Genomic DNA, 20,740 nt, shown 5'->3' on the forward strand with positions numbered 1-20,740 from the left:
AGGCGCCTCTTGCGAGGGAAACACTCGGCAAAAAGTCCAAACAAAAGGCGTCGCACTCGGGCGAGACAAAAAGGGCTATGGGGAACAAGGCACTAACAAAAGGTGTCGCTCTGAGGCGAGACAGAAAGGAAGAATCTTACTAGGAATTCGGATGTCAAGGAATCGCTGGTGGTCGGGACGAGGCAAGACACACTGGCACAAGACAAGGGGAAGACACGGACTAAATACACACAAAAGGGCTGGGACGCAGGTGCTGACAATTAGCGTCAACCACACAGGTGCACACAATCGGGATCAGGGAATACAAGACAACAGAAACAGAGGAAGGAACCACGAACTGAAACGGAAGGGATGCCAAAATAAAACATGAAGTGAAGTTGCGACACAGACAAGACAGAAATCCGGAAAATAAACGTGACCGCATGACACTGAATCTGGTAAACAAAGAAAAAAGCAAGATTATACAATGCAGCACTGTTTCATACATTTTAAAACATTACACGTTAGGAAGTTAAAAACATCAAAATGCGCACTGTTGAAAACATAGAACAACAGACAATAATTTACAATGAATGTGTAATTCAATATATTTCTTAATCATCACATGCATTAGTTCACAAGACCTGACATAATTAATAACATATTCTCATATGTGTTCCCCCCTGTAACTTGGGGGGGCAGAAATGAGGCAACATGTTCAAATTTGCCACACCACCTGAACAGACCCCCAGAAAGACAGAAAAAAAGTCAGTGTAGGTCCAAGTCTCACCTTTCTCTAAATGGGAGGGGACATATTCTCACGGGGCCACCGTGAGGATGTGTTCCCCACTGTAACTTGGGCTAGAAATGAGGCAACCTGTTCAAATTTGCCACACTACCTGAACAGACCCCCAGGAAGACAGAAAAAGACCCAGTTGGAGTCCAGGACTCACCGTTCACAAAATGTGGGTGGGAACATTTCCTCACAGGGCCGCCGTGACCATACCATTTTAAATGGGGGGGGGGGGGGGGGGGGGACATATTCTCATGGGGCTGACGTGAGGATGTGTTACCCCCATGTAATTTGGGCTAGGAATGAGGGAACCTGTTCAAATTTGCTACACTACCTGAACAGACCCCCAGGAAGACAGAAAAAAAAATGGAGTCCAGGACTCACTGTTCTCAAAATGGGAGGGGGGCACAAATTCTCACGGGTTAAAATTTTTTATAGAGTTCATGTTGCAATTTTTTATCCCCCCTCCCCACCACCTGTTATTTTGCTTGGGACAAAAGGAGCCTTCAGAACTGAAATGTCTTCTCAATTATTCATTCAAATCAATTCACTCAATTCATTCTCGTTATGAAATATTTGAACACAAAACCTGTGTGGCTTTTTCTTAAATGAACACGTTTGACATTGCTACTATAGCGTCGCTTTTAATTATATTGCGCTGTCATTTTAAAGCAAATTAATAAATGCAACAATATTAATTTGCTTTGAAAATACCTGCGTAATAAAATGGATGGATGGATGATGATCACAATTAAGTATAAAGTCTCCTTTGTAATATATACTCCTTGTAGCATGTAATGGTACCCAAAAATAGGAGTTTCTTTGCATCGAGGTTTATGCAAAGAGCTCACGTAATTATATCGTTGCTTTTTGGTGAAGTGATTGAGTGTTCCGTCTGTACGACTGGTCTTTGAATGCACCCCGCTTCAACGGCACAATGCGGAGGAACTTAAAGACATCAAATGAGAATAATGCTTTCTAAAAATTAAAATTGACTGACGCAAACGTGAGTTCTTCATGTTTTTATTGAAAACAACATAGTGCTGACGCCGTACGACGCCGTACGGCCGTACGGCATCGGTTTTTCGTTTTCAAAACAAGGCGTGCGCGCTCCCGCGGCAGGGGGAACAAGATCTCACGGGGGAACCAAATCGAGCACAGCACTTGCGCACTCCGCGCTCTATTTCTATCAGTGCCGAGATTGCATTTCGAGTGTGGGTCGTGACGTCAGCATTCTCGAGATTCGCGCGCTGAGCTTTCAGATACAGTTTTACCCACAAACCTTCCCCTGGAATCCTTCCATTAAAAGGAGTGGCCCAAGAAAAAGAAAGGTGGACACTGAGTGCCGAGTGTTTAAAAAAGAGTGGACAATTATTTGGCTCGACCTACGTGTGTCAGCTCGGCTCTATCCTAAGAATTGCCACAACAAATTTGACTCCAGCCTATGATGCACTAGCAAAAAAGGGAGACCAACAACACTCCCTGCGAGCATTTCGACGTCTAATAGACGTCTATTAGACCAGTGGTTCTCAAACTTTTTTCAGTGATGTACCCCCTTTGAAATATTTTTTCAGCTATGTACCCCCTGACCAGCGCAACACATTTCTGGTCGAAAAGAAAGAAGTACAGGATTGTGCCATCAGTGTTTGATTTATTAAAGTTAAACAACTTGTAGCAATGTACCTGACAGACACATTTATGTTTCAAACAATGCATATAGAAACAAAAAAGATAAACAGTAAACAGTGACCACCAAGAAGGCATAAACCCTTTCAAAACTCAAATACTGTATGCAGAACACTGCTAATTTATATTAAGCTTTCTTGTAATAATTTCTTGCAAGGAAATAAAAATATACATAACTAAAAATGTGTTCACAAAAATAAATTAACTTAATTATAAATAAATATCTTGTTTACAAAATAAATTGATAACTTAATAATAAATAAAGATTTGCTCATAAAAAATAATCAACTTTACCTCTTTTGGGATACAAAAAAAATGAAACTTTTTTCTCTTAAAATTGAATTGTTACATTGAACATTTGATTTTGATATGACAACCATTGAACTAGCATTGAACATTCTTGAAGCTTGAATGAGTCTTTTGCACTCATACTACATTTTAGTGAGAAACATGGACTTGTACCTCACTGAGGATCTTTGTCATCCTTGGTGGCAGGGAGGCAACTGTGTCACGTCTCGTCCCCAACTGCTCCACTATGTGTCTGTTGTCTTGGTTTCTGTCTGTGTGCTCGCCCCTCCCCTCCTGTGTGCCCATGATCAGTGTGATTGTTCCCACCTGCCTCTCGTTACCTGTCGTGTAGAAAAGTCCTGTCTGCCCCTCTCTCCCTGTCGGATCATTGGTTTTGGTTGCTGTCGTGTCGTCTTCATGTCCTTTTGGTTCCTGTCGGTGTCAAGAATGTTTTCTTTGGGAAGTCATTTTGTTTTGCTAAGTCATGTCAGTTTACCGAGTCTGTATTTTGAGTTCCGCCAATAAACCCTGGTCCAAGCTGCACTTGGTCATCCTGCTCCATGCTCCACCCGACCGTGACAGAATGATCCGACCATCACAGCGACCAGCGCTTGGACCCCCCCTCCTCCATCAGATCCTGCTGCGATGCCCAATCCACGACCGCCAATCCGTGTATGTTCCAGCGCCATGGGCTTTGCGGCATCGTTGGGACTCTGCTGCCGGAACGCCGGACCCGTGGCCACCATCGGACTTTGTTCCGGCGACGCTGGACCCGCGGCCGCCATCGGAGTGCTTCTGGCACCAGCGGCTTTGCGGCCGCGATCGGACTCTGGTGCCGCGACGCCGGACCCACGGCCGCCGTTGGAGTGCCTCCCGGCGTCATCAGACTCACGACCGCCATCGGGCTCCACCCCAGCGTCGCAGGACCCGCGAACGTCGGCAGACATCCAAGCCAGCTGCGTCGGACCCGCGATCGTCCCTGGCTCCACTCCCACTGCTGCAGCGCGTGACGGCTCTTGCCGCCGCGCACAGCCCCACCTTCCGAATGCCGCCGATCACGGTGCGGACTTTGTGAGTGGCCGCCGATCGCGGTACAGACTTCCGGAGTCGCCGCCAATTGCCGTACGGACTTCCTGAGTTGCCGCCGATCGCGGCACAGACTTCCAAGTCGCCGCCCGAGTGCGGTTCTGTCCCCGCAGTCGCCGCCCGAGTGCGGTTCTGTCCCCCAAGTCACCGCCAGAGTGCGGCTCTGTCCCCTAGGTCGCCGCCGGAGTGCGGTTCTGTCCCCTAGGTCGCCGCCCGAGCGCGGTTCTGTTCCCCCAAGTCGCCGCCCGAGTGCGGTTCGGTTCCCCAAGTCGCCGCCCGAGTGCGGTTCGGTTCCCCAAGTCGCCGCCCGAGTGCGGTGCGGTTCGGTTCCCCAAGTCGCCGCCCGAGTGCGGTGCGGTTCGGTTCCCCAAGTCGCCGCCCGAGTGCGGTGCGGTTCGGTTCCGCAAGTCGCCGCCCGAGTGCGGTTCGGTTCCCCAAGTCGCCGCCCGAGTGCGGTGCGGTTCGGTTCCCCAAGTCGACGGTTCGGTTCCCCAAGTCGCCGCCCGAGTGTGGTGCGGTTCGGTTCCCCAAGTCGCCGCCCGAGTGCGGTTCGGTTCCCCAAGTCGCCGCCCGAGTGCGGTTCGGTTCCCCAAGTCGCCGCCCGAGTGCGGTGCGGTTCGGTTCCCTAAGTCGCCGCCCGAGTGCGGTTCGGTTCCCCAAGTCGCCGCCCGAGTGCGGTGCGGTTCGGTTCCCCAAGTCGCCGCCCGAGTGCGGTGCGGTTCGGTTCCCCCAAGTCGCCGCCCGAGTGCGGTGCGGTTCGGTTCCCCCAAGTCGCCGCCCGAGTGCGGTGTGGTTCGGTTCCCCCAAGTCGCCGCCCGAGTGCGGTGCGGTTCGGTTCCCCAAGTCGCTGCCCGAGTGCGGTGCGGTTCGGTTCCCCTAGTTTTTTTTTTTGGGACGTCGGGAGACGTCCCTTGTGGGGGGGGGTTCTGTCACGTCTCGTCCCCAACTGCTCCACTATGTGTCTGTTGTCTTGGTTTCTGTCTGTGTGCTCGCCCCTCCCCTCCTGTGTGCCCATGATCAGTGTGATTGTTCCCACCTGCCTCTCGTTACCTGTCGTGTAGAAAAGTCCTGTCTGCCCCTCTCTCCCTGTCGGATCATTGGTTTTGGTTGCTGTCGTGTCGTCTTCATGTCCTTTTGGTTCTTGTCGGTGTCAAGAATGTTTTCGTTGGGAAGTCATTTTGTTTTGCTAAGTCATGTCAGTTTACCGAGTCTGTATTTTGAGTTCCGCCAATAAACCCTGGTCCAAGCTGCACTTGGTCGTCCTGCTCCATGCTCCACCCGACCGTGACAAACTGCTGTGATCAAGTTCTTCTCCAGGCTCAGTCTGTTTCTTTGCTTTGTTTTGATCACAGTCATTGAAGAGAAGGAGGTCTCACATAAATATGTGGCGGCAAAGGGCAGCAACTGCTCCAAAGCTTTTTGTCCCAGCTCCGGGTGCTCCTGCCTCACACATACCCAAAACTGTGGGTGGATGCGCCAAACTTCATCTGGTCAGATACCACTTCCATCAGTTTTTCCTGGTGAGTGACAGGAAGCTTGCTTCTCTTTGTTTCAGACAAGAGAAATGGGTTTCTCACCCAATTCAGCTGTGCAGATTTCTCCTCCATGTCAGCAAAGTAGCAACGAAAGCCCTTTATCAAGTTAGCCTAATGTCCCACTATGACTAACTTCACTGGAGCTGTCTCCACATCTTCATTGGAGAGAAAAGCAATTACCTGACGAAAGCAGGTGAAATTCTCAGGACCACATGCCCTTTTCCACAGCACTGTTTTCTTCAGGAAACCACCCACCTTGTCATACAGGTTCAGGATGCTGGTGTCTTTGCCCTGCAGAGAAACATTCAGTTTGTTCAGTTTGCTGAATACATCTGCCAGATAGCAAAGCTTTGCAAGCCAGTCCGTGCTCTGGAACAAGGTGGCATGGGGAGATCCGTGCTCTGTCAGAAAGGTGTGCACTTCGGCTCGTAACTCCAACAGCCTGTTGAGTATCTTCCCTCGAGAGAGCCAGCGCACTTCTGTATGCAGGAGGAGTTGTGTGTGTTCAGCTCCCATGTTTTCACAGAGGCGGCGGAACAAACGTGCATTAAGTGGCCTTGACTTGATGAAGTTGATCACTTTGATGCTGTCGTTCAAAACATCATGCAACACGGGGTTCATGTTCTTGGACGCTAACGCTTCCCTGTGAATCGCACAGTGAGTCCACTTAATGTCGGGATTTTCCTTTTTAATCCGCGCAATGAGCCCTTTTGCACTGGCCGTCATTGATGCAGGATTTCCAGCTGATACCATTTTCAGAGAAAAATGCGTTAGCGACATTAAAAATGTCCTCTCCAGTTGTTCTCCCCTCAAGACTTTTGCAGAAAAGTATGTGGTCACAAATGTCGTCAGTCTCAATGTATCTCACAAAAGCAACAATCTGTGCCCAAAAAAGAAAAACCCAACCGAACCCAAAAAAATTCCCACTGACATCTGTGGATTCATCCAGCTGGAGTAAAAAAAGAGTCTCCAAGTTTTCCCACAACTTGTTCGACAATGTCTGCACCCATTTTGTCTATTCTGCGGCAAACGGTGTCATTAGACAAAGGCACAGTTTTTAATGTATCCGCAGATTTTTTTGTCTAGCATAGTTTCGGCCAATACAACAGCAGCGGGGAGCAGCAGCTCTTCAGCTATGGTGAACGTTTTTTGGGCTTTAGCTACAAGCAAAGAAACCGCATAAGAAGCCTCCAGGGATTTGGCTGATGGAGTGGAGGCTTTTCGCATTGTGTCTTGGGATGACTTAAAGTCAGAAAGTTTCCTCCTGAAGATCTCCGGTGGCTTGCCAACATGGCATCTGTGTTTTGTGGTGAGATGCCGCTGGAGATGTGCCGGCTTCATGCTAGCGTTGGCCAATTTCTCCCCGCAGAAAAAGCACAGCACTTTGGGTGGGTTACAACTTGTGGACATAAATCCCATCAAACAATAGTCTTCCATGTACTGTCGGTACTTTGTCGGCTCTGGTTTTGCCTTCTTTTTTACTTGTTTCTCCGTGTTTTCAACAGAAGCATCGCTGCAACACTTTAGCCACATCTCCTTGTTACAGTGCGTCGTCAAGGCAACCGCAGGTGACTGCTATTGGATTGTGGGGAGTCTGTTTTTTAAGGATTAACATCGAATACTGAATATAAAACATACATTTGTATTTCATCAAACTTTTTACAACAAATTCTCAAGACAATCAGGCTTGCTGTTTTTTTTTTTTTTATATGTATATATTTTTTTAAATCTCACGTACCCCCTGGAGTACCTCCATGTACCCCCAAGGGTACGCGTACCCGCATTTGAGAACCAATGTACAGTGGAGCCTCGGTTTTCGAACGTCCCGGTTCTCGAAGAAATCAGTATTCGAACACATTTGTTTCGGATGTCGGACGAAATTCGGTTGTCGAACCTCGCGAGATGAGCCGAGAGGACCCACATGCCAACTGACTCCGTTCGTTATTACATTCTCGTTACTCTGAGGATTGCATCAACTCTAATCATGCCTCCAAAGGAAGCAAGTGGGAGCAGTAAAGCCATCCTAAAACACAAAGGCGCTCTTAAACAATGCGACAGTGAGCGCCCGGCGCGCTGCAGTTGCGCGATCGGACCAAATTAAGCTCCTTGCGCACTGAGGTCCACGTAAATTTTGGAAAGTACATCAGGACATTAAAAATATTTTCTAAATTTCAGCGACGGCTCTGTCACAATAATGCGACCAGCGCGGTGTAGTTGCGCGGTCGGCGACGCGCTACGGTTGCGCGTTCGGTGGTGCGCTGCAGTTGCGCGATCGGACAAAATTAAGCTCCCTGCGCACTGAGGTCCACTTAAATTTTGGAAAGTACTTCAGGACTTTAAAAATATTATATACAGGCACCAACAACCTTACGGCCACAGCTCCGGTCGGCTGCCTCAACAATGGAGGCACGGAACATGGTCCACTCGGACTCAATGTCCCCCACCTCCCCCGGGATGTGGAAAAAGCTCTGCCAGAGGTGGGAGTTGTAGCTCTTCCTGACAGGGGATTCTGCCAGACGTTCCCAGCAGACCCTCACAGAGTGTTTGGGTCTGCCAGGTCGGACCGGCATCTTCACCCACCATCGGAGCCAACCCACCACCAGGTGGTGATCAGTTGACAGCTCCGCCCCTCTCTTCACCCGAGTGTCCAAACCATGTGGCTGCAAATCCGATGATACGACTACAAAGTCGATCATCGAACTGCGGCCTAGGGTGTCCTGGTGCCAAGTGTACACATGGACCCCCTTATGCTTGAACATGGTGTTCATTATTGACAATCCGTGTCGAGCACAGAATTCCAATAATAGAACACCGCTCGGGTTCAGGTCGGGGGCTGTTCCTCCCAATCACGCCCTTCCAGGTCTCACTGTTATTCCCCACGTGAGCATTGAAGTCACCCAGTAGAAGGAGCGCTCTCCAGCACTTCCTCCAGGCACTCCAAGAAGGGTGGGTACTCTGAGCTGCCGTTTGGTGCATAGCCACAAACAACAGTCAGGACCCATCCCCCCACCCGAAGGCGGAGGGAGGCTACCCTCTCGTTCACCGGGGTGAACCCCAATGTGCAAGCACCCAGCAAGGGGGCAACAAGTGTACCCACACCTGCTCGACGCCTCTCACCGTGGGCAACTCCAGAGTGGAAGAGAGTCCGGAACCCAAACTGTGTGTGGAGGCAAGTTCGACTATGTCTAGTCGGAACTTTTCTGCCTTGCACACCAGCTTGGGCTCCTTTCCAGCCAGAGAGGTGACATTCCATGTCCCAAGAGCCAGCTTCTGCAGCCGGGGATTGGACCGCCAAGGTCCCTGCCTTTAGCCGCCGCCCAGCTCACAATGCACCCGATCCCTTTGGCCCCTCCCACAGGTTGTGAGCCCATAGGAAGGGGGGACCCACGTTTCCTTTTCGGGCTGTGCCCGGCCGGGCCCCATGGGCGAAGGCTCGGCCACCAGACGCTCGCCTTCGAGCCCCACCTCCAGGCCTGGTTCCAGAGGGGGGCCCCGATGACCCGCGTCTGGGCGAGGGAAATCTGATTCCATATGTCTTTTTCGTCATAAGGGGCTTTTTGAGCCGTGCTTTGTCTGGCCCCTCACCTAGGACCCTTTTGCCATGGGTGACCCTACCAGGGGCATGAAGCCCCAGACAACATGGCTCCTAGGATCATTGGGACACGCAAACTCCTCCACCACGGTAAGGTGACGACTCACGGAGGGGATGCTTTTAATTTAGATGTCTATTTTAGGTCTATACCGTAACCAATTTTAGACGTCTAAATTAGGTATTTACAAGACCAGACGTCTAATAGACGTCTATGGCTGACAGGGCTGTTCCCACTGAAAATGAAGGGGAGTTTCTCTAGTTTGTTGTAAAAAAAATTAATAAAAAGTATATTGAATATAATTTGTATGAAGAGGGATTGAAACTAGTGACCATTCTCATTTTTAAACAATGCAGGATGCTCAAGGACATTGACCTGTTTCTTAAGGCCGACTTTAAGGAAGTGTTTCTCACTAGTTTGATATCAAGGCTTCAAGGGGCTTTCACTTGGCAACTCGTCCGTATTTTATCCTTTACAAGTTCACTAGTGGCTATTAGGGTTCTCACCTGTTGACTAGTGCAAGAAATCCCAGGTCACTAGTTAACATGTGACAACATTTGACATTCAACAAGTAAACATGTTAAAGCTTTTGTATCTTACTTGTTTACTAGTAAGACTAAGTTTAAACATTACTAGCTTGGTCCAGTAGGCCACAAGGGCATCAAAAAGCTGGGATTTTGGCACTACTAGTGTGTTTCTAGGTGTCACTAACTACACTTATGTCAGCACTAGTTGACATACTCAACTTTCAAACTAGTTGCTGAAAATGAGTGAGTGGTTTAAGTTTCTGTGCAACTTGTATGACAATATCTATAACTAGTGTGGCTCAATGTCCAACTAGTACTGACAAAGACTGAACTAGGGAAGAACACTAATGTCAGATATCAAGGATATGGAATTAATGCTCAAATGGCTCGCCTTATTATGAGTGTGTGACTTGAAAAAAAAACTGTCTGTTTGACAGGACAGATGGAGAAAAAAAAGACGCGTTGTGGCAATGGCAATTAAGCCTCAGAGGAGAGCGAAATGCTGGCCGTGTTCATCATCATCCCTTTGTGATTTAAATCCTCGGAGGCCACGCAACCTTTCGGGTTGTTTTTCCTCTGAAGATTTTGAAGTGCGTGAGGCAATTCTCAGTGGTCCACTGGGTGACTTGATGAATCCGCGGGGGAGGAACTAAAGTTCAAGTAGCTCGTTAGCAGAAATGGGAAGAAGCCAAAAGGGCAAATACTTGCCTACTGTACTTGAACACCTTTCCCCCAGTACTCTGAACTTTTACTAAATGCGTATATACATATTTATCAGCCTACTTTTATATTTAAAAACCACAGAGTGTGCGTTTTACGTGGTACGCTTACAAAACAATGCATTTTAATACATGACAATGATTTTTAAAAATAAATAAATAAATAAATAAAGGATCAGTTCTTCGGCAATTACAAGATTGCCAATTCCAGGCTGGGCCAAATCATTTGCAGCGTTACTCGTGGGCTGCTGCAAAAAATAAAAAACAGTATAGCAAAAAATGTCCTTGGTTTTCATCTTTTGGGGTTGATTTGAAACGTGTTCCTTACGGGATTGCTTTAGGCCCATGCAGAACAAAAGCGGTCAAAGGTTTGAGAATAGTGTAGTTGTCTTTTTTTTTTGTCAGGGATCGGATGGAGCAGGGCGACCAAATGCAGCTTGGACCAGGGTTTATTGAAGGGAACTCAAAAGGTAAACTGACATGACTTAACAAAACAATAACTTGACTGACTGACCGGGACGTGAAACAAGAAGACAGCAGGACATGACAACAGCAAGACCGTACGACAACAGGAACCAAAAAGACAGCAAGACAACAATGATCCGACGGGGTGTGAGGTGCAGACAGGACTTATATACACGACAGGTAACAAGAGGCAGGTGAGAATCATCAAACTACCGTATTTGCCGGTGTATAGGTCGACTCGGTGTATAAGTCGACCCCCTAAAATTCGACGGAAATTTACGATTTTATGATATATCCTTTGTATGAGTCGAGCTCAATTGTTGCATTATATTAAACTTCAAAATTCAATATGCGAAATTTATTGACGAAATGTGTTCAAATTCCGGGAGGCCGTGCGCATGCGGCTGTTTATAAGCACCGCGGAGGAGATCGCGGAGCCTCATTCGATTTCCAGCGGCCGGCGAGCTCGCGCACGCCGCCCGGCACCAACGGGAGGCCGGAAATAGCTCCAAGCCGAGCGGATCGGCACTTTATAAGCACCGCGGAGGAGATCGCGGAGCCTCATTCGACTTCCAGCGGCCGGCGAGCTCGCGCACCCGCCCGGCACATCCGGGAGACCGTGCGCACGCGCCAAGTGGCCAAAAATAGCCCCCGCCGAGCGGATCGGCTGTTTATAAGCACCGCGGAGGAGATCGCGGAGCCTCATTCGACTTCCAGCGGGCCGCGCACTCGCGCACGCCGCCCGGTTCAAATTTTCTAAGTGCAACGCACAATGAGATGCATGAGAAACGGCCTTGGTTACCATCACATTTGAAGCGATGAATACGAAGTTAAATTTTATGACTCGGTGTATAAGTCGAGGTCGATTTTTTTCGGTCGATTTTGGATCGAAAAAGGTCGACCAATACACCGGCAAATACGGTAATCATGGGCACACAGGAGGGGAGGGGCAAGCACACAGACAAAAACCATGACAACAGACACGGCTGGGGACGAGACGTGACAGTCGCGACACACAGACACACACACACACACACACACACACACACACACACACACACACACACACACACACACACACACACACGCACGCACGCACGCACACACACACACACACACACACACACACACACACACGCGCGCACACACACACACACAAGGGACGGCTCCCGACGTCCCAAAAACCGAAACCCCCACGTGGCGAACGGGGGAGGCGCACCAGTCCAAATGGCCTCACCGACCATGGCAAAGTCCTAACCGCGGAAAAAATAAAGCTGACTTTGACTTTGACTTTGACTATGAACCGCAATCGGCGGCAACTCTGGGGACATGAACCGCAATCGGCGGCAACTCTGGGCACATGAACCGCAATCGACGGCAACTCTAGGGACATGAACCGCAATCGGCGGCAACTCTAGGGACACGAACCGCAATCGGCGGCAACTCTGGAACACGAACCACAATCGGCGGCGACTCTGGAACACGAACCGCAATCGTCGGCAACTCTGGAGCACGAATTGCAATCGGCGGCAACTCTGGAACACGAAACGCAATCGGCGGCAACTCTGGAACACGAACCGCAATCGGTGGCAACTCTGGAACACGAACCGCAATCAGCGGCAACTCTGGAACACGAACCGCAATCGGCGGCATAGAAAAAGTCAGAGCCGCAATCGGCGGGGCTTGGAAGTCCGGATCGCAATCAGTGGCATTCGGAGCGGCAAGAGCCACCACGCGCCGCAGCAGTGGGAGTGGGGCCAGGGACGATCGCGGGTCCAGGGACGATCGCGGGTCCGGCGCAGCTGGCTTGAAGTCTGGCGATGCCCGCGGGTCCTGCGACGCTGGGGTGGAGCCCGATGGCGACCGCGAGTCTAATGGCGCCGCGTGTCCGGCGTCGCTGGAGCAAAGTCCGACGGTGGCCGTGGAGCCGCTGGCGCCAGAAACACTCCGATGGCGGCCGAGGGTCCGGCGTCGCGGGAGCGAAGTCCGATGGTGGCCGCGGACCCAATGGTGCTGGAACATGCTCGGACGCCGGACGTGGATCGGGCGTCGCAGTGGAAGCTGATGGAGGAGGTTGGTCCAGGCGCTGGTCGCTGAAGTGATTGGATCATTGTTGTCTTGATGTCTTTTTCGGTTCCTGTTGTCGTAATGTCTTCACGTCCTTTGTTTCACGTCCCTGTCGGTTAGTCCTCTGTTTGTTTTGTTACGTTATGTCAGTTTGCCGGGTCTGTCAGCTTGTTTTCTTCAATAAAGCCTGGTCCAAGCTGCACTTGGTCGCCCTGCTCTATCCGTTCCGTGACATTTTTAAACTTGCAATTGACAAATGTTCATCTTTTCAACTAGAACCAAAAGTCAAATTAACTGAATGAAACAAATTGCATGTATTCTCAACAAATACAACCAAAGAAAGGAAACAAAAACAAGACTTGAAAACAAACAGTGCCTCGCCAACACTGCACGTTTGGCAATAACGCCCGTTGACTTGCTTACATTTTGCCATTTGCTCACAGAAAATTGGCCACAAAAACCCCAAGGTTGCATGGACAGCGAGGATCCTCTCGACCGCAAAAGATTTGTGCACGGATATAGACCGCACAAAAGTTGTCTTCTGCAAAAATACTAAAAGACATTGCCGCCAACAACTTGTTGGCTGCCGTCGCAGACGTCAAACATTTACTTTGACTGGGCCAAGACGCCGTGGGTTCAGCAAAAGCCCTTCTGTCACCATGACAAAGTTCCTTCTTTTTTTTAAAGGAGGGGGGATGGCTTGCACGTGTGAGAGTCATCGCAATATCGTTTGCTGCGTCTGAAGCGATTTGCCATCAGAGGCCTGCCACCGTCCCCACCGCTGCCGTGGGCCCATCATATCACTCCAACAATAAAACAATCATGCTCCGACATGACGGATAAGCACACGGCGACCACACTCACAAGATGCCGCCGAGCCCAACCAATATTGTAAAACACGTGACCAATATCAAGGGGAAACGCATCATACTTGTGTGCGTGTGTGTGCGTGTGTGTGCGCGCGTGCGCGTTTGTGTGCGTGTGCGCGTGTGAGTGTGCGTGCGTGTGTCCTTAGGCTATAAAAGATGGCTGTCAGGCGGACCTGGGGTCAGAAGTGCATCCAAGTGACAAGGGTGAGTATCCGCTTCATCTTCTAGTCATGTACACTCGCAGAAAAAAAGAAAAACGACTGGCTGCAGCTTTTGGAGTATTTTGCAGCTCTGGTTTTCTGTCAATAAACATTCGGAGTTTGGGTTGCAGCCGTTGATTACGCTTGGGCATTTATTGAAACTTGCACATTGTGTGCATTTTGGAGTTTTGGAGTGGTGTCTTCCTTTTCTCCCCAGCCACATACACGTCTCGTTATAATGATGATGATCTAGTTTTGTGCTCCAAATATGCTGCCATGTGATTGTCATGCTATGTTCTGATGTTTCAAATGTAATAAGTGAAGGATGCCTGCCAACTTTTCATCTTTCCTGACGTATTCTTGCTCTGTTGACTTATTTCATGATTATTTTGCTCATATTTTTTCAAAGCTTATCTCCTTTACACCAGATTTCATTTCGTATTTGATTTAACTGTTTCAATCCATAACGTTGTACGCTTAATTTGATTTGTTGATTTTGTCAGGTTGTACTCCCAATATGATGCTTCTTTTGGGTGATGAACAGCTTTGGATGATTTGCCCCCTCCCTCCTCAGATTTTGCAAGGCTTGAGCCAGGCTTTTCTCTTCTTGAAGCAGGAAACATGTTCAATGTGTGAAGGTGTTCGATGCCTCGATTATGTGTCCCAGATTTTGCTCACCATTGTGTGACTGTCAATTTGCGACTTGATTTGCAAGATTTTGGCAGCCTGCACATGTCAAGAGAGTTCGAAGGCTTCTTCAAATATTGTTTTTTGACATTGTCAGAGTGCGGACAGGCGTCGAGATGGGCGACGCCGCCTTGGCCAACGCCAGTGTGGTCATCCAATACCGAGACTCGCTCAGCAAAGCGGTCCTCAAGAATGTGCTGGTGCTCGCTATCAGCCTGTCCATCAACTACATCAACGCCAGCCTCATGTACACCTTCTGCAAGCACCAGGTAGGCCAGCACAGCGCTGTCGTTGCAGCGCCGTCGTCGCAGCGCCGCCGTCGCAAGGCAGAAGCCATTGCAGAGTCATTTGTCCAGAAGGAGCTCGAGCTTTAGATCCTGACCGGGCAACATTTGACATTGTGGCAGATGGGCCGAGTGGGCGGGCCAAGTGACATGCTGAGCGCTAGCTGGGCTTAACCAAACGCAAACGTGACGACGACAGACAGACAACAAACAGAGCCTTGGGAGACGGCTCCTCGGACGAGGACTTTGACTTTTGGGGCTGGGGACTTTTTGAAGACTTGACTTTTAGGTGGGATGGCTTTTGAGGTCAGCCCAGTTACTTGAGGGAAGTCGGCACGACGCGTTTGTAGGGTTGGCTGGCATCTGCTGAACTGGGACTGGACCACGCGGGAGAAGGGTCATGAGCAGCGCGCTCCATGTTGCTCACAACTTGAGGAACACCCCTCTCGGTTTGGTTTGACTGAGATCAGTTGTTTGAACTGGCTGTCTTCCAGATCTTCTACTCCAATCCTCGCTACGTCCTCTTCTTCACCCTGGTGGTCAACGACATGATCCAGATGAGCGTGGGTGTCATCCTCTTTGTGGTCAGCTACACCCTGTACAGGATCAGCGTCCTATCGTGCGCCCCCTTCATTCTGATGGCCATCATCACCACTGAGAACACGCCCCTCATCCTGGCATGCATGGCAGGCGAGTGCTACGTGGCCGTGTGCCTGCCGCTTCACCACGCCCGCATCTGCACGCTCAGAAGGACCCTACTCCTCATCGCCTTGATTTTTACCATCAGCGTCATCTCCGCCTTACCGGATCTCTTTGTCACGCTGGCCACTGAGCCTCTGGATTTCTTCTCCTCCAGAATCTTCTGCCTCCGAGAGACGGCCTTCCCCAATCCGTTGTTGGCACAGAAGCGGGACATAACCTACATCGTCTACCTGGTCCTGGTGTGGTCAGTTATCTTCTTCACGTACTTCAAGATCCTCTTCACGGCCCAAACGGCCAGCAAGGACGCCAAGAAGGCTCGGCGGACCATCGTTCTGCATGGTGTTCAAGTTCTACTGTGCATGACCATCTACGCCGTGCCCCTGGTCCAGGACGCGCTCCTGCGCGTCTTCCCCAGGAACTATTCGGACTCGCTGTTCGCTTGCCACATCGTGGTTCAGATGTTGCCCCGCTCCATCAGCCCCATCATATACGGTGTGCGGGACAAGTGCTTCAGGAAGTACCTCAAACACTACCTGGTGTGCAGGACTGCGCCCCACGGTGCCCACTGCACCTGATTTGGCACTCAAACAACCCCCTCCCGTGGGAGTAAAACGACACTCGCCAAATGGGGGAGGGGGTTTGCCGGTGGGCTGGCACTCGGGGCCCTTTCAAGGGGTGCCGTATGCTTTGGAAAAAAAGACAGGTGTCATTTAGAAGGCAGTGGAGGTGAGGTCATGACTTGACAAGTGTGGAAGACAAAAGCCCGAAAAGTCAAAGCCACACCCTCAAATCCAAAAGTCACAAGATGTCGAATAGTATCATAATAGAATAGGCCGCGCCCTCGTGGCCCATGACGTTACAGCGGCCGGAGTTTGCGTTTGGCTTATAAGCGGAGACGTCTCCTCATTTTCTTGCCGCTTTCTCGCCATAATGGCTGTCACCGCGTTTTCTCTTCATCTTTGATTTCATATTTGGTCTCCTCCAGCGCCATGAACTCTTCAGACAACGCAAGTTCCCCACAGCAGGTACAGCCGCATGCAACCTTGCACTCTTCTCAACTCTTCTCTCCAAACCTTTTGAGAACAGAGCTTCAAAAACTACGTGGGCATATTCATGTCTGTGTGTGCAGCTGTTCTTATCCTTTTGCTTTCCGGTATTTTGCAGCCACTTGCTTCTTGTGTCGGTGTTGTCCAGGTTTTGCTAAGATTTAGTTTGCGGCTTTCTTTCAGTTTGCATCCGCTGTCGTTTCTGCCTTCCCAGTTGAGTGAGCGAGTTTATTTCTGCTTTGTTTTGCTTCTTTGGTGAATGATTGCATGCATCTTGCTTGCCTTTTTGCTCGTTGTTGTTTCTTAAGTCTGTTGTACACTGGGCCGCTTCCTTCCCTGCACTGAGGTCTGTTTGTGTCATAAGTAAATCCTCAAAGCACAACCAGCCTCTTCACTTTTTACAGTGGAAAGCATTGAGGGTGAACACATAGAATAAACATATCAAATCCATGACTAATTATTGGACTTGTCATTCTTCAGTCGCTACATCCAACGTGGGTGCGCGTGTGTGTGCATTTGTGTGTGTGTGGGTTAGGTGGCTCTGAGGGACAGTCTTGTGTCTGCAGTCGTTAAAAACCTCCTGGTGGTTCTTCTGTGGTTCTTGCTCCAGTACATCAATGCCACCTTGCTCGCCACCTTCTTCAAACACCAGGTACACATGCACAAGCAACCAAGCCCCCACACAGACTCAGACACACACACAAACACGCACACACACACACACACACACACACACACACACACACACACACACACACACACACACACACACGCACACACACACGCACACACACACACGCACACACACGCACACACACACGCACACACACGCACACAAACACGCACACACACACAGGCACACACACACACAGACACAACTGTTTTGTCTGGTTTTCATCTTACCTAATTTTTTCAGTTGATCGCTGCCAATGACGTCATTGCACTGTGCGGGAAGTTGCCTCAATTTGGTCTTATTTGTTTTGTCACCATCCTCTTCATTCATCTTCCTCCACATCGGTGGCGTTGCTCCACTTTTTTTGTCACACACACACACACACACGCACGCACGCACGCACACGCACACGCACACGCACACGCACACGCACACACACAGACACACACACACACATACAAGCCTTCCCCAAAAAGCATCGACGACATCCTCTGCAAAGCTTGTGGGAAAACCTGTTTGCGTGGGGGGGACTAAACTTGAGACGGGTCCACGTACGGATGCCGTCCCATGACAATATCACTGACGCCGCTGTCGTTGTTGTTTGTGGCTGTGATTTTTGCGCGGACGGCGGCGGGGCAGACATTTCATGAGGAGCCCCGCTACATCCTGTTCATTCACATGGTGATCAACGACAGCGCCCAGCTGAGCTTCAGCGTCACCCTCTTCCTGCTCAGCTACATCGTGTTCCACATCCGTGTGCCCCTGTGCTGCGTGTTCATCCTGCTGACCGTGTTCAGCACCAGAAACACGCCGCTCAACCTGGCTGCCATGGCGGCCGAGCGCTACGTGGCCATCTGCAGGCCTCTAAGGCACCACCAGCTGTGCACGGCCCGGAGGACCTACCTGACCATCCTGCTCATTTGGTTGGTCAGTGTGGCCCCTGAGGTCACTGACCTCTTTCTCACCGTGGCCAGCCAGCCCCCGGGCTTCTTCCTGGGCTACGTCTTCTGCGTGCGCTCAAACGTCTTCCCGGACGCCCTCATGATGCACAAGCGCATCGCCTTCGATTGCTTTTATTTCCTGTGCGTCTTCCTCACGCTGGTGTTCACCTACATCAACATCCTGAGGGCGGCGCGCTCGGCCTCAGCCCAGAAGGGTCTGGCCGAGAGGGCCCGCAACACGGTCCTGCTGCACGGCGTCCAGCTGGCCATGTGCTTGCTGGCCTATGTGTCACCCGGTGTAGAGCTGCTACTGCTGCTGATCTTCCCGGGCCACATGCGGGAGATCCGCTACGTGGGCTACCTGCTGGTCAACATACTGCCCCGCTTCCTCAGCCCCGTGATCTACGGCATCCGTGACGACAAATTCCGTAGATACCTCGACGAAACGCAGAGATCCTGCTTCGCGCCGCTCAGGCCCAGGAAGAGGCCGCCAGGGGGCGACGTGTCCCGCTGACGCTTGGGAGCGGTTGGAGCGTGACGTCAGTGGAGTACACCTTTTTGGAAGCAAAATTACCTTTTTGTGACAATTAGGTATAGAATTTTGGCAATGTCATTGTTGATATTAAGCCACGAATGAATATTGCACTTGCTCTCTCAATAAATTACGCGTTGAAATAAGTTTGTATTTTTTATTTTATTTATTTATTTATTTATTTATTTATTTATTTATTTGTTTGTTTATTTATTTATGGTTATTCACACACAAACATTCACACTGTTACTCAAACACAAACATTCACTCCGTCATATGTGGGTATCGAACTCACGGTGTCGGCACACAAGACAAGGAAGTGCACCCCTACACCCAAACCCCGGCCCGCGGGCTAAATCCGGCCCACGGTCTTGATTTCATACGGCCCGCAGCTTTGGTCTTATAATGTATTATTTATGGCCTGCCTGCACTGTCAAACTGAATAAAAAATAAATAAATCATGAAACTTGTAACTGTAATTCCTCCTAATACCAAAAGGTGGTAGCACCACCCGCTCCGCTCATTTCTGCCATGGCGACTGCAAAGAAAACGAGGAAAGTTGACATTGAGGGCCCTCGCTTTCAAGAGAAATGGGAATTACAATACTTCTTCACTGAAAATCAAGGCAATTGTGTTTGTCTAATTTCTAAAGAGACAGTTAGTTGCCTTGTTTCAACCTAAACAGACACAATCAGACCAAACATGCTAACACATACGACAAGCTAACAGGGAGTGACCGCGCTGATAAAGTGAAGCAGCTCCAAGCTGAACTGGTATCACAACAGCGATTCTTCACACGGGGCTGAGTCAAAAGTAAATCAAAAGTAAATATTACTTCATATTAAATATTACGAAGTGGCCATGTTAATACTGTTGATGTTATGAACCTGTAGACGTGAAACAAACTATTACATTCTGAAAGATATTGTAAATGACAAGAGCAAAGCTCACTTGTTTTAAGTTTTGATGATAACAGACAACTTTGCATTACTTATAACTCCTGTTTAAAATGATCATGAGGCAAAAATCATTTTAAACTCATGTAAATTGAAGGTATTTCATACAGTTTGTTCAATGTTATCTGACTCTTCAGATATGAATGAAAGGCAGAATTTGTGTTTTTAGAGTTGTTCACGTCTGCCTGAGTGGATTATATTTGGTTGTTTTGTCATTTAAAAAATAAAGACAATTGGGACAATGAAATTTGTTTTATAACAGTGTGTATTTGCATGAAATTTTTGTAGTTAAAAAATGTCCAAAAAAACTATTGGCCTCCGGGCCCCTTCACTTTATCAAATTTGTCCCTCCTTGCAAAAAGTTTGGACAACCTTGCTCTACACCAGGGGTGCCTAATACGTCGATCGCGATCGACCGGTCGATCGCCTGGCCACTACTGGTCGATCGCGTGACATTAAAATGTTTTGGGGGTTTTTTCGCACTTGACGCGTGCGCAAACAACGGCACTAACAACACAACACTAACACGCTAGCTCGCGAGTTCCCTCCAATTGTCAGAACCCTGTTTTTTCTCTTAAACTTAAGAAAGGGTATAAAAATGTGTGGGGCAGCTGGACATAGTAAAAAGATTTTTAAAAAAGTATCACTTTCATAGGGAATGGGAGGAGGACTTTTTTTCCACAATAACATATATATATATATATATATATATATATATATATATATATATATATATATATATATATATATATATATATATATATATATATATATATATATATATATGTATAAAAATATTATTCTTTTAGTGGGTAGATCTTTGTGACCTGGTCATTTCAAAAGTAGCTTGCGAGCTGAAAATGTTTGGGCACCCCTGCTCTACACCATCAGCGACTCCTAGTTTGTGTTCTTTGCATGCTTAAAGACGACCAATGGATGGGATGCCTACTCCATTTGTGGCAGCAAAAAGTTAATTGGTTTTATCATGTTGCTATTTTTCACGTACATTATGATTTTGAAACACGGTCTAGGTCATGAATGAGAGCTTTCACATTACGCTTGGCTGGCGCTTTGTAGCAACGTACCACCGCCTCCCAATACTGCTGTCAAGCAAC

General features: G+C 49.0%; 2 protein-coding genes across 2 annotated transcripts; both read left to right on the top strand.

Moving 5' to 3' along the window:
* The first annotated feature begins 13,430 nt into the window (after positions 1–13,430).
* LOC125977577 (odorant receptor 131-2-like) lies at positions 13,431–16,074 on the top strand. Its single transcript, XM_049734300.1, has 3 exons — positions 13,431–13,808; positions 14,589–14,760; positions 15,270–16,074. The coding sequence occupies exons 2-3, from the start codon at positions 14,608–14,610 to the stop codon at positions 16,050–16,052; spliced, it is 936 nt and encodes a 311-aa protein (XP_049590257.1). The 5' UTR covers positions 13,431–13,808; positions 14,589–14,607; the 3' UTR covers positions 16,053–16,074.
* A 326-nt stretch (positions 16,075–16,400) lies between these two features.
* LOC125977575 (odorant receptor 131-2-like) lies at positions 16,401–18,788 on the top strand. The gene is made up of 3 exons (XM_049734295.1): positions 16,401–16,502; positions 17,059–17,175; positions 17,836–18,788. Exons 1-3 carry the CDS (start codon positions 16,467–16,469, stop codon positions 18,649–18,651), a joined length of 969 nt encoding a protein of 322 aa, XP_049590252.1. The 5' UTR covers positions 16,401–16,466; the 3' UTR covers positions 18,652–18,788.
* The last annotated feature ends 1,952 nt before the right edge of the window (positions 18,789–20,740 follow it).

Source organism: Syngnathus scovelli, chromosome 11 (genome assembly GCF_024217435.2).
Source record: "Syngnathus scovelli strain Florida chromosome 11, RoL_Ssco_1.2, whole genome shotgun sequence".
Lineage (NCBI taxonomy): Eukaryota > Metazoa > Chordata > Actinopteri > Syngnathiformes > Syngnathidae > Syngnathus > Syngnathus scovelli.

What these genes read in the sequence shown, in the direction of transcription:
- LOC125977577 (XM_049734300.1), top strand. Translation starts at nt 14,608, where the DNA reads ATGGGCGACGCCGCCTTGGCCAACGCCAGTGTGGTCATCCAATACCGA. An exon ending in ACACCTTCTGCAAGCACCAG is followed by an intron (nt 14,761 to 15,269) that starts GTAGGCCAGCAC and finishes GCTGTCTTCCAG; the next exon opens with ATCTTCTACTCCAATCCTCG.
- LOC125977575 (XM_049734295.1), top strand. Translation starts at nt 16,467, where the DNA reads ATGAACTCTTCAGACAACGCAAGTTCCCCACAGCAG. An exon ending in ACGCAAGTTCCCCACAGCAG is followed by an intron (nt 16,503 to 17,058) that starts GTACAGCCGCAT and finishes TGTGTGGGTTAG; the next exon opens with GTGGCTCTGAGGGACAGTCT. An exon ending in CCACCTTCTTCAAACACCAG is followed by an intron (nt 17,176 to 17,835) that starts GTACACATGCAC and finishes GCGGCGGGGCAG; the next exon opens with ACATTTCATGAGGAGCCCCG.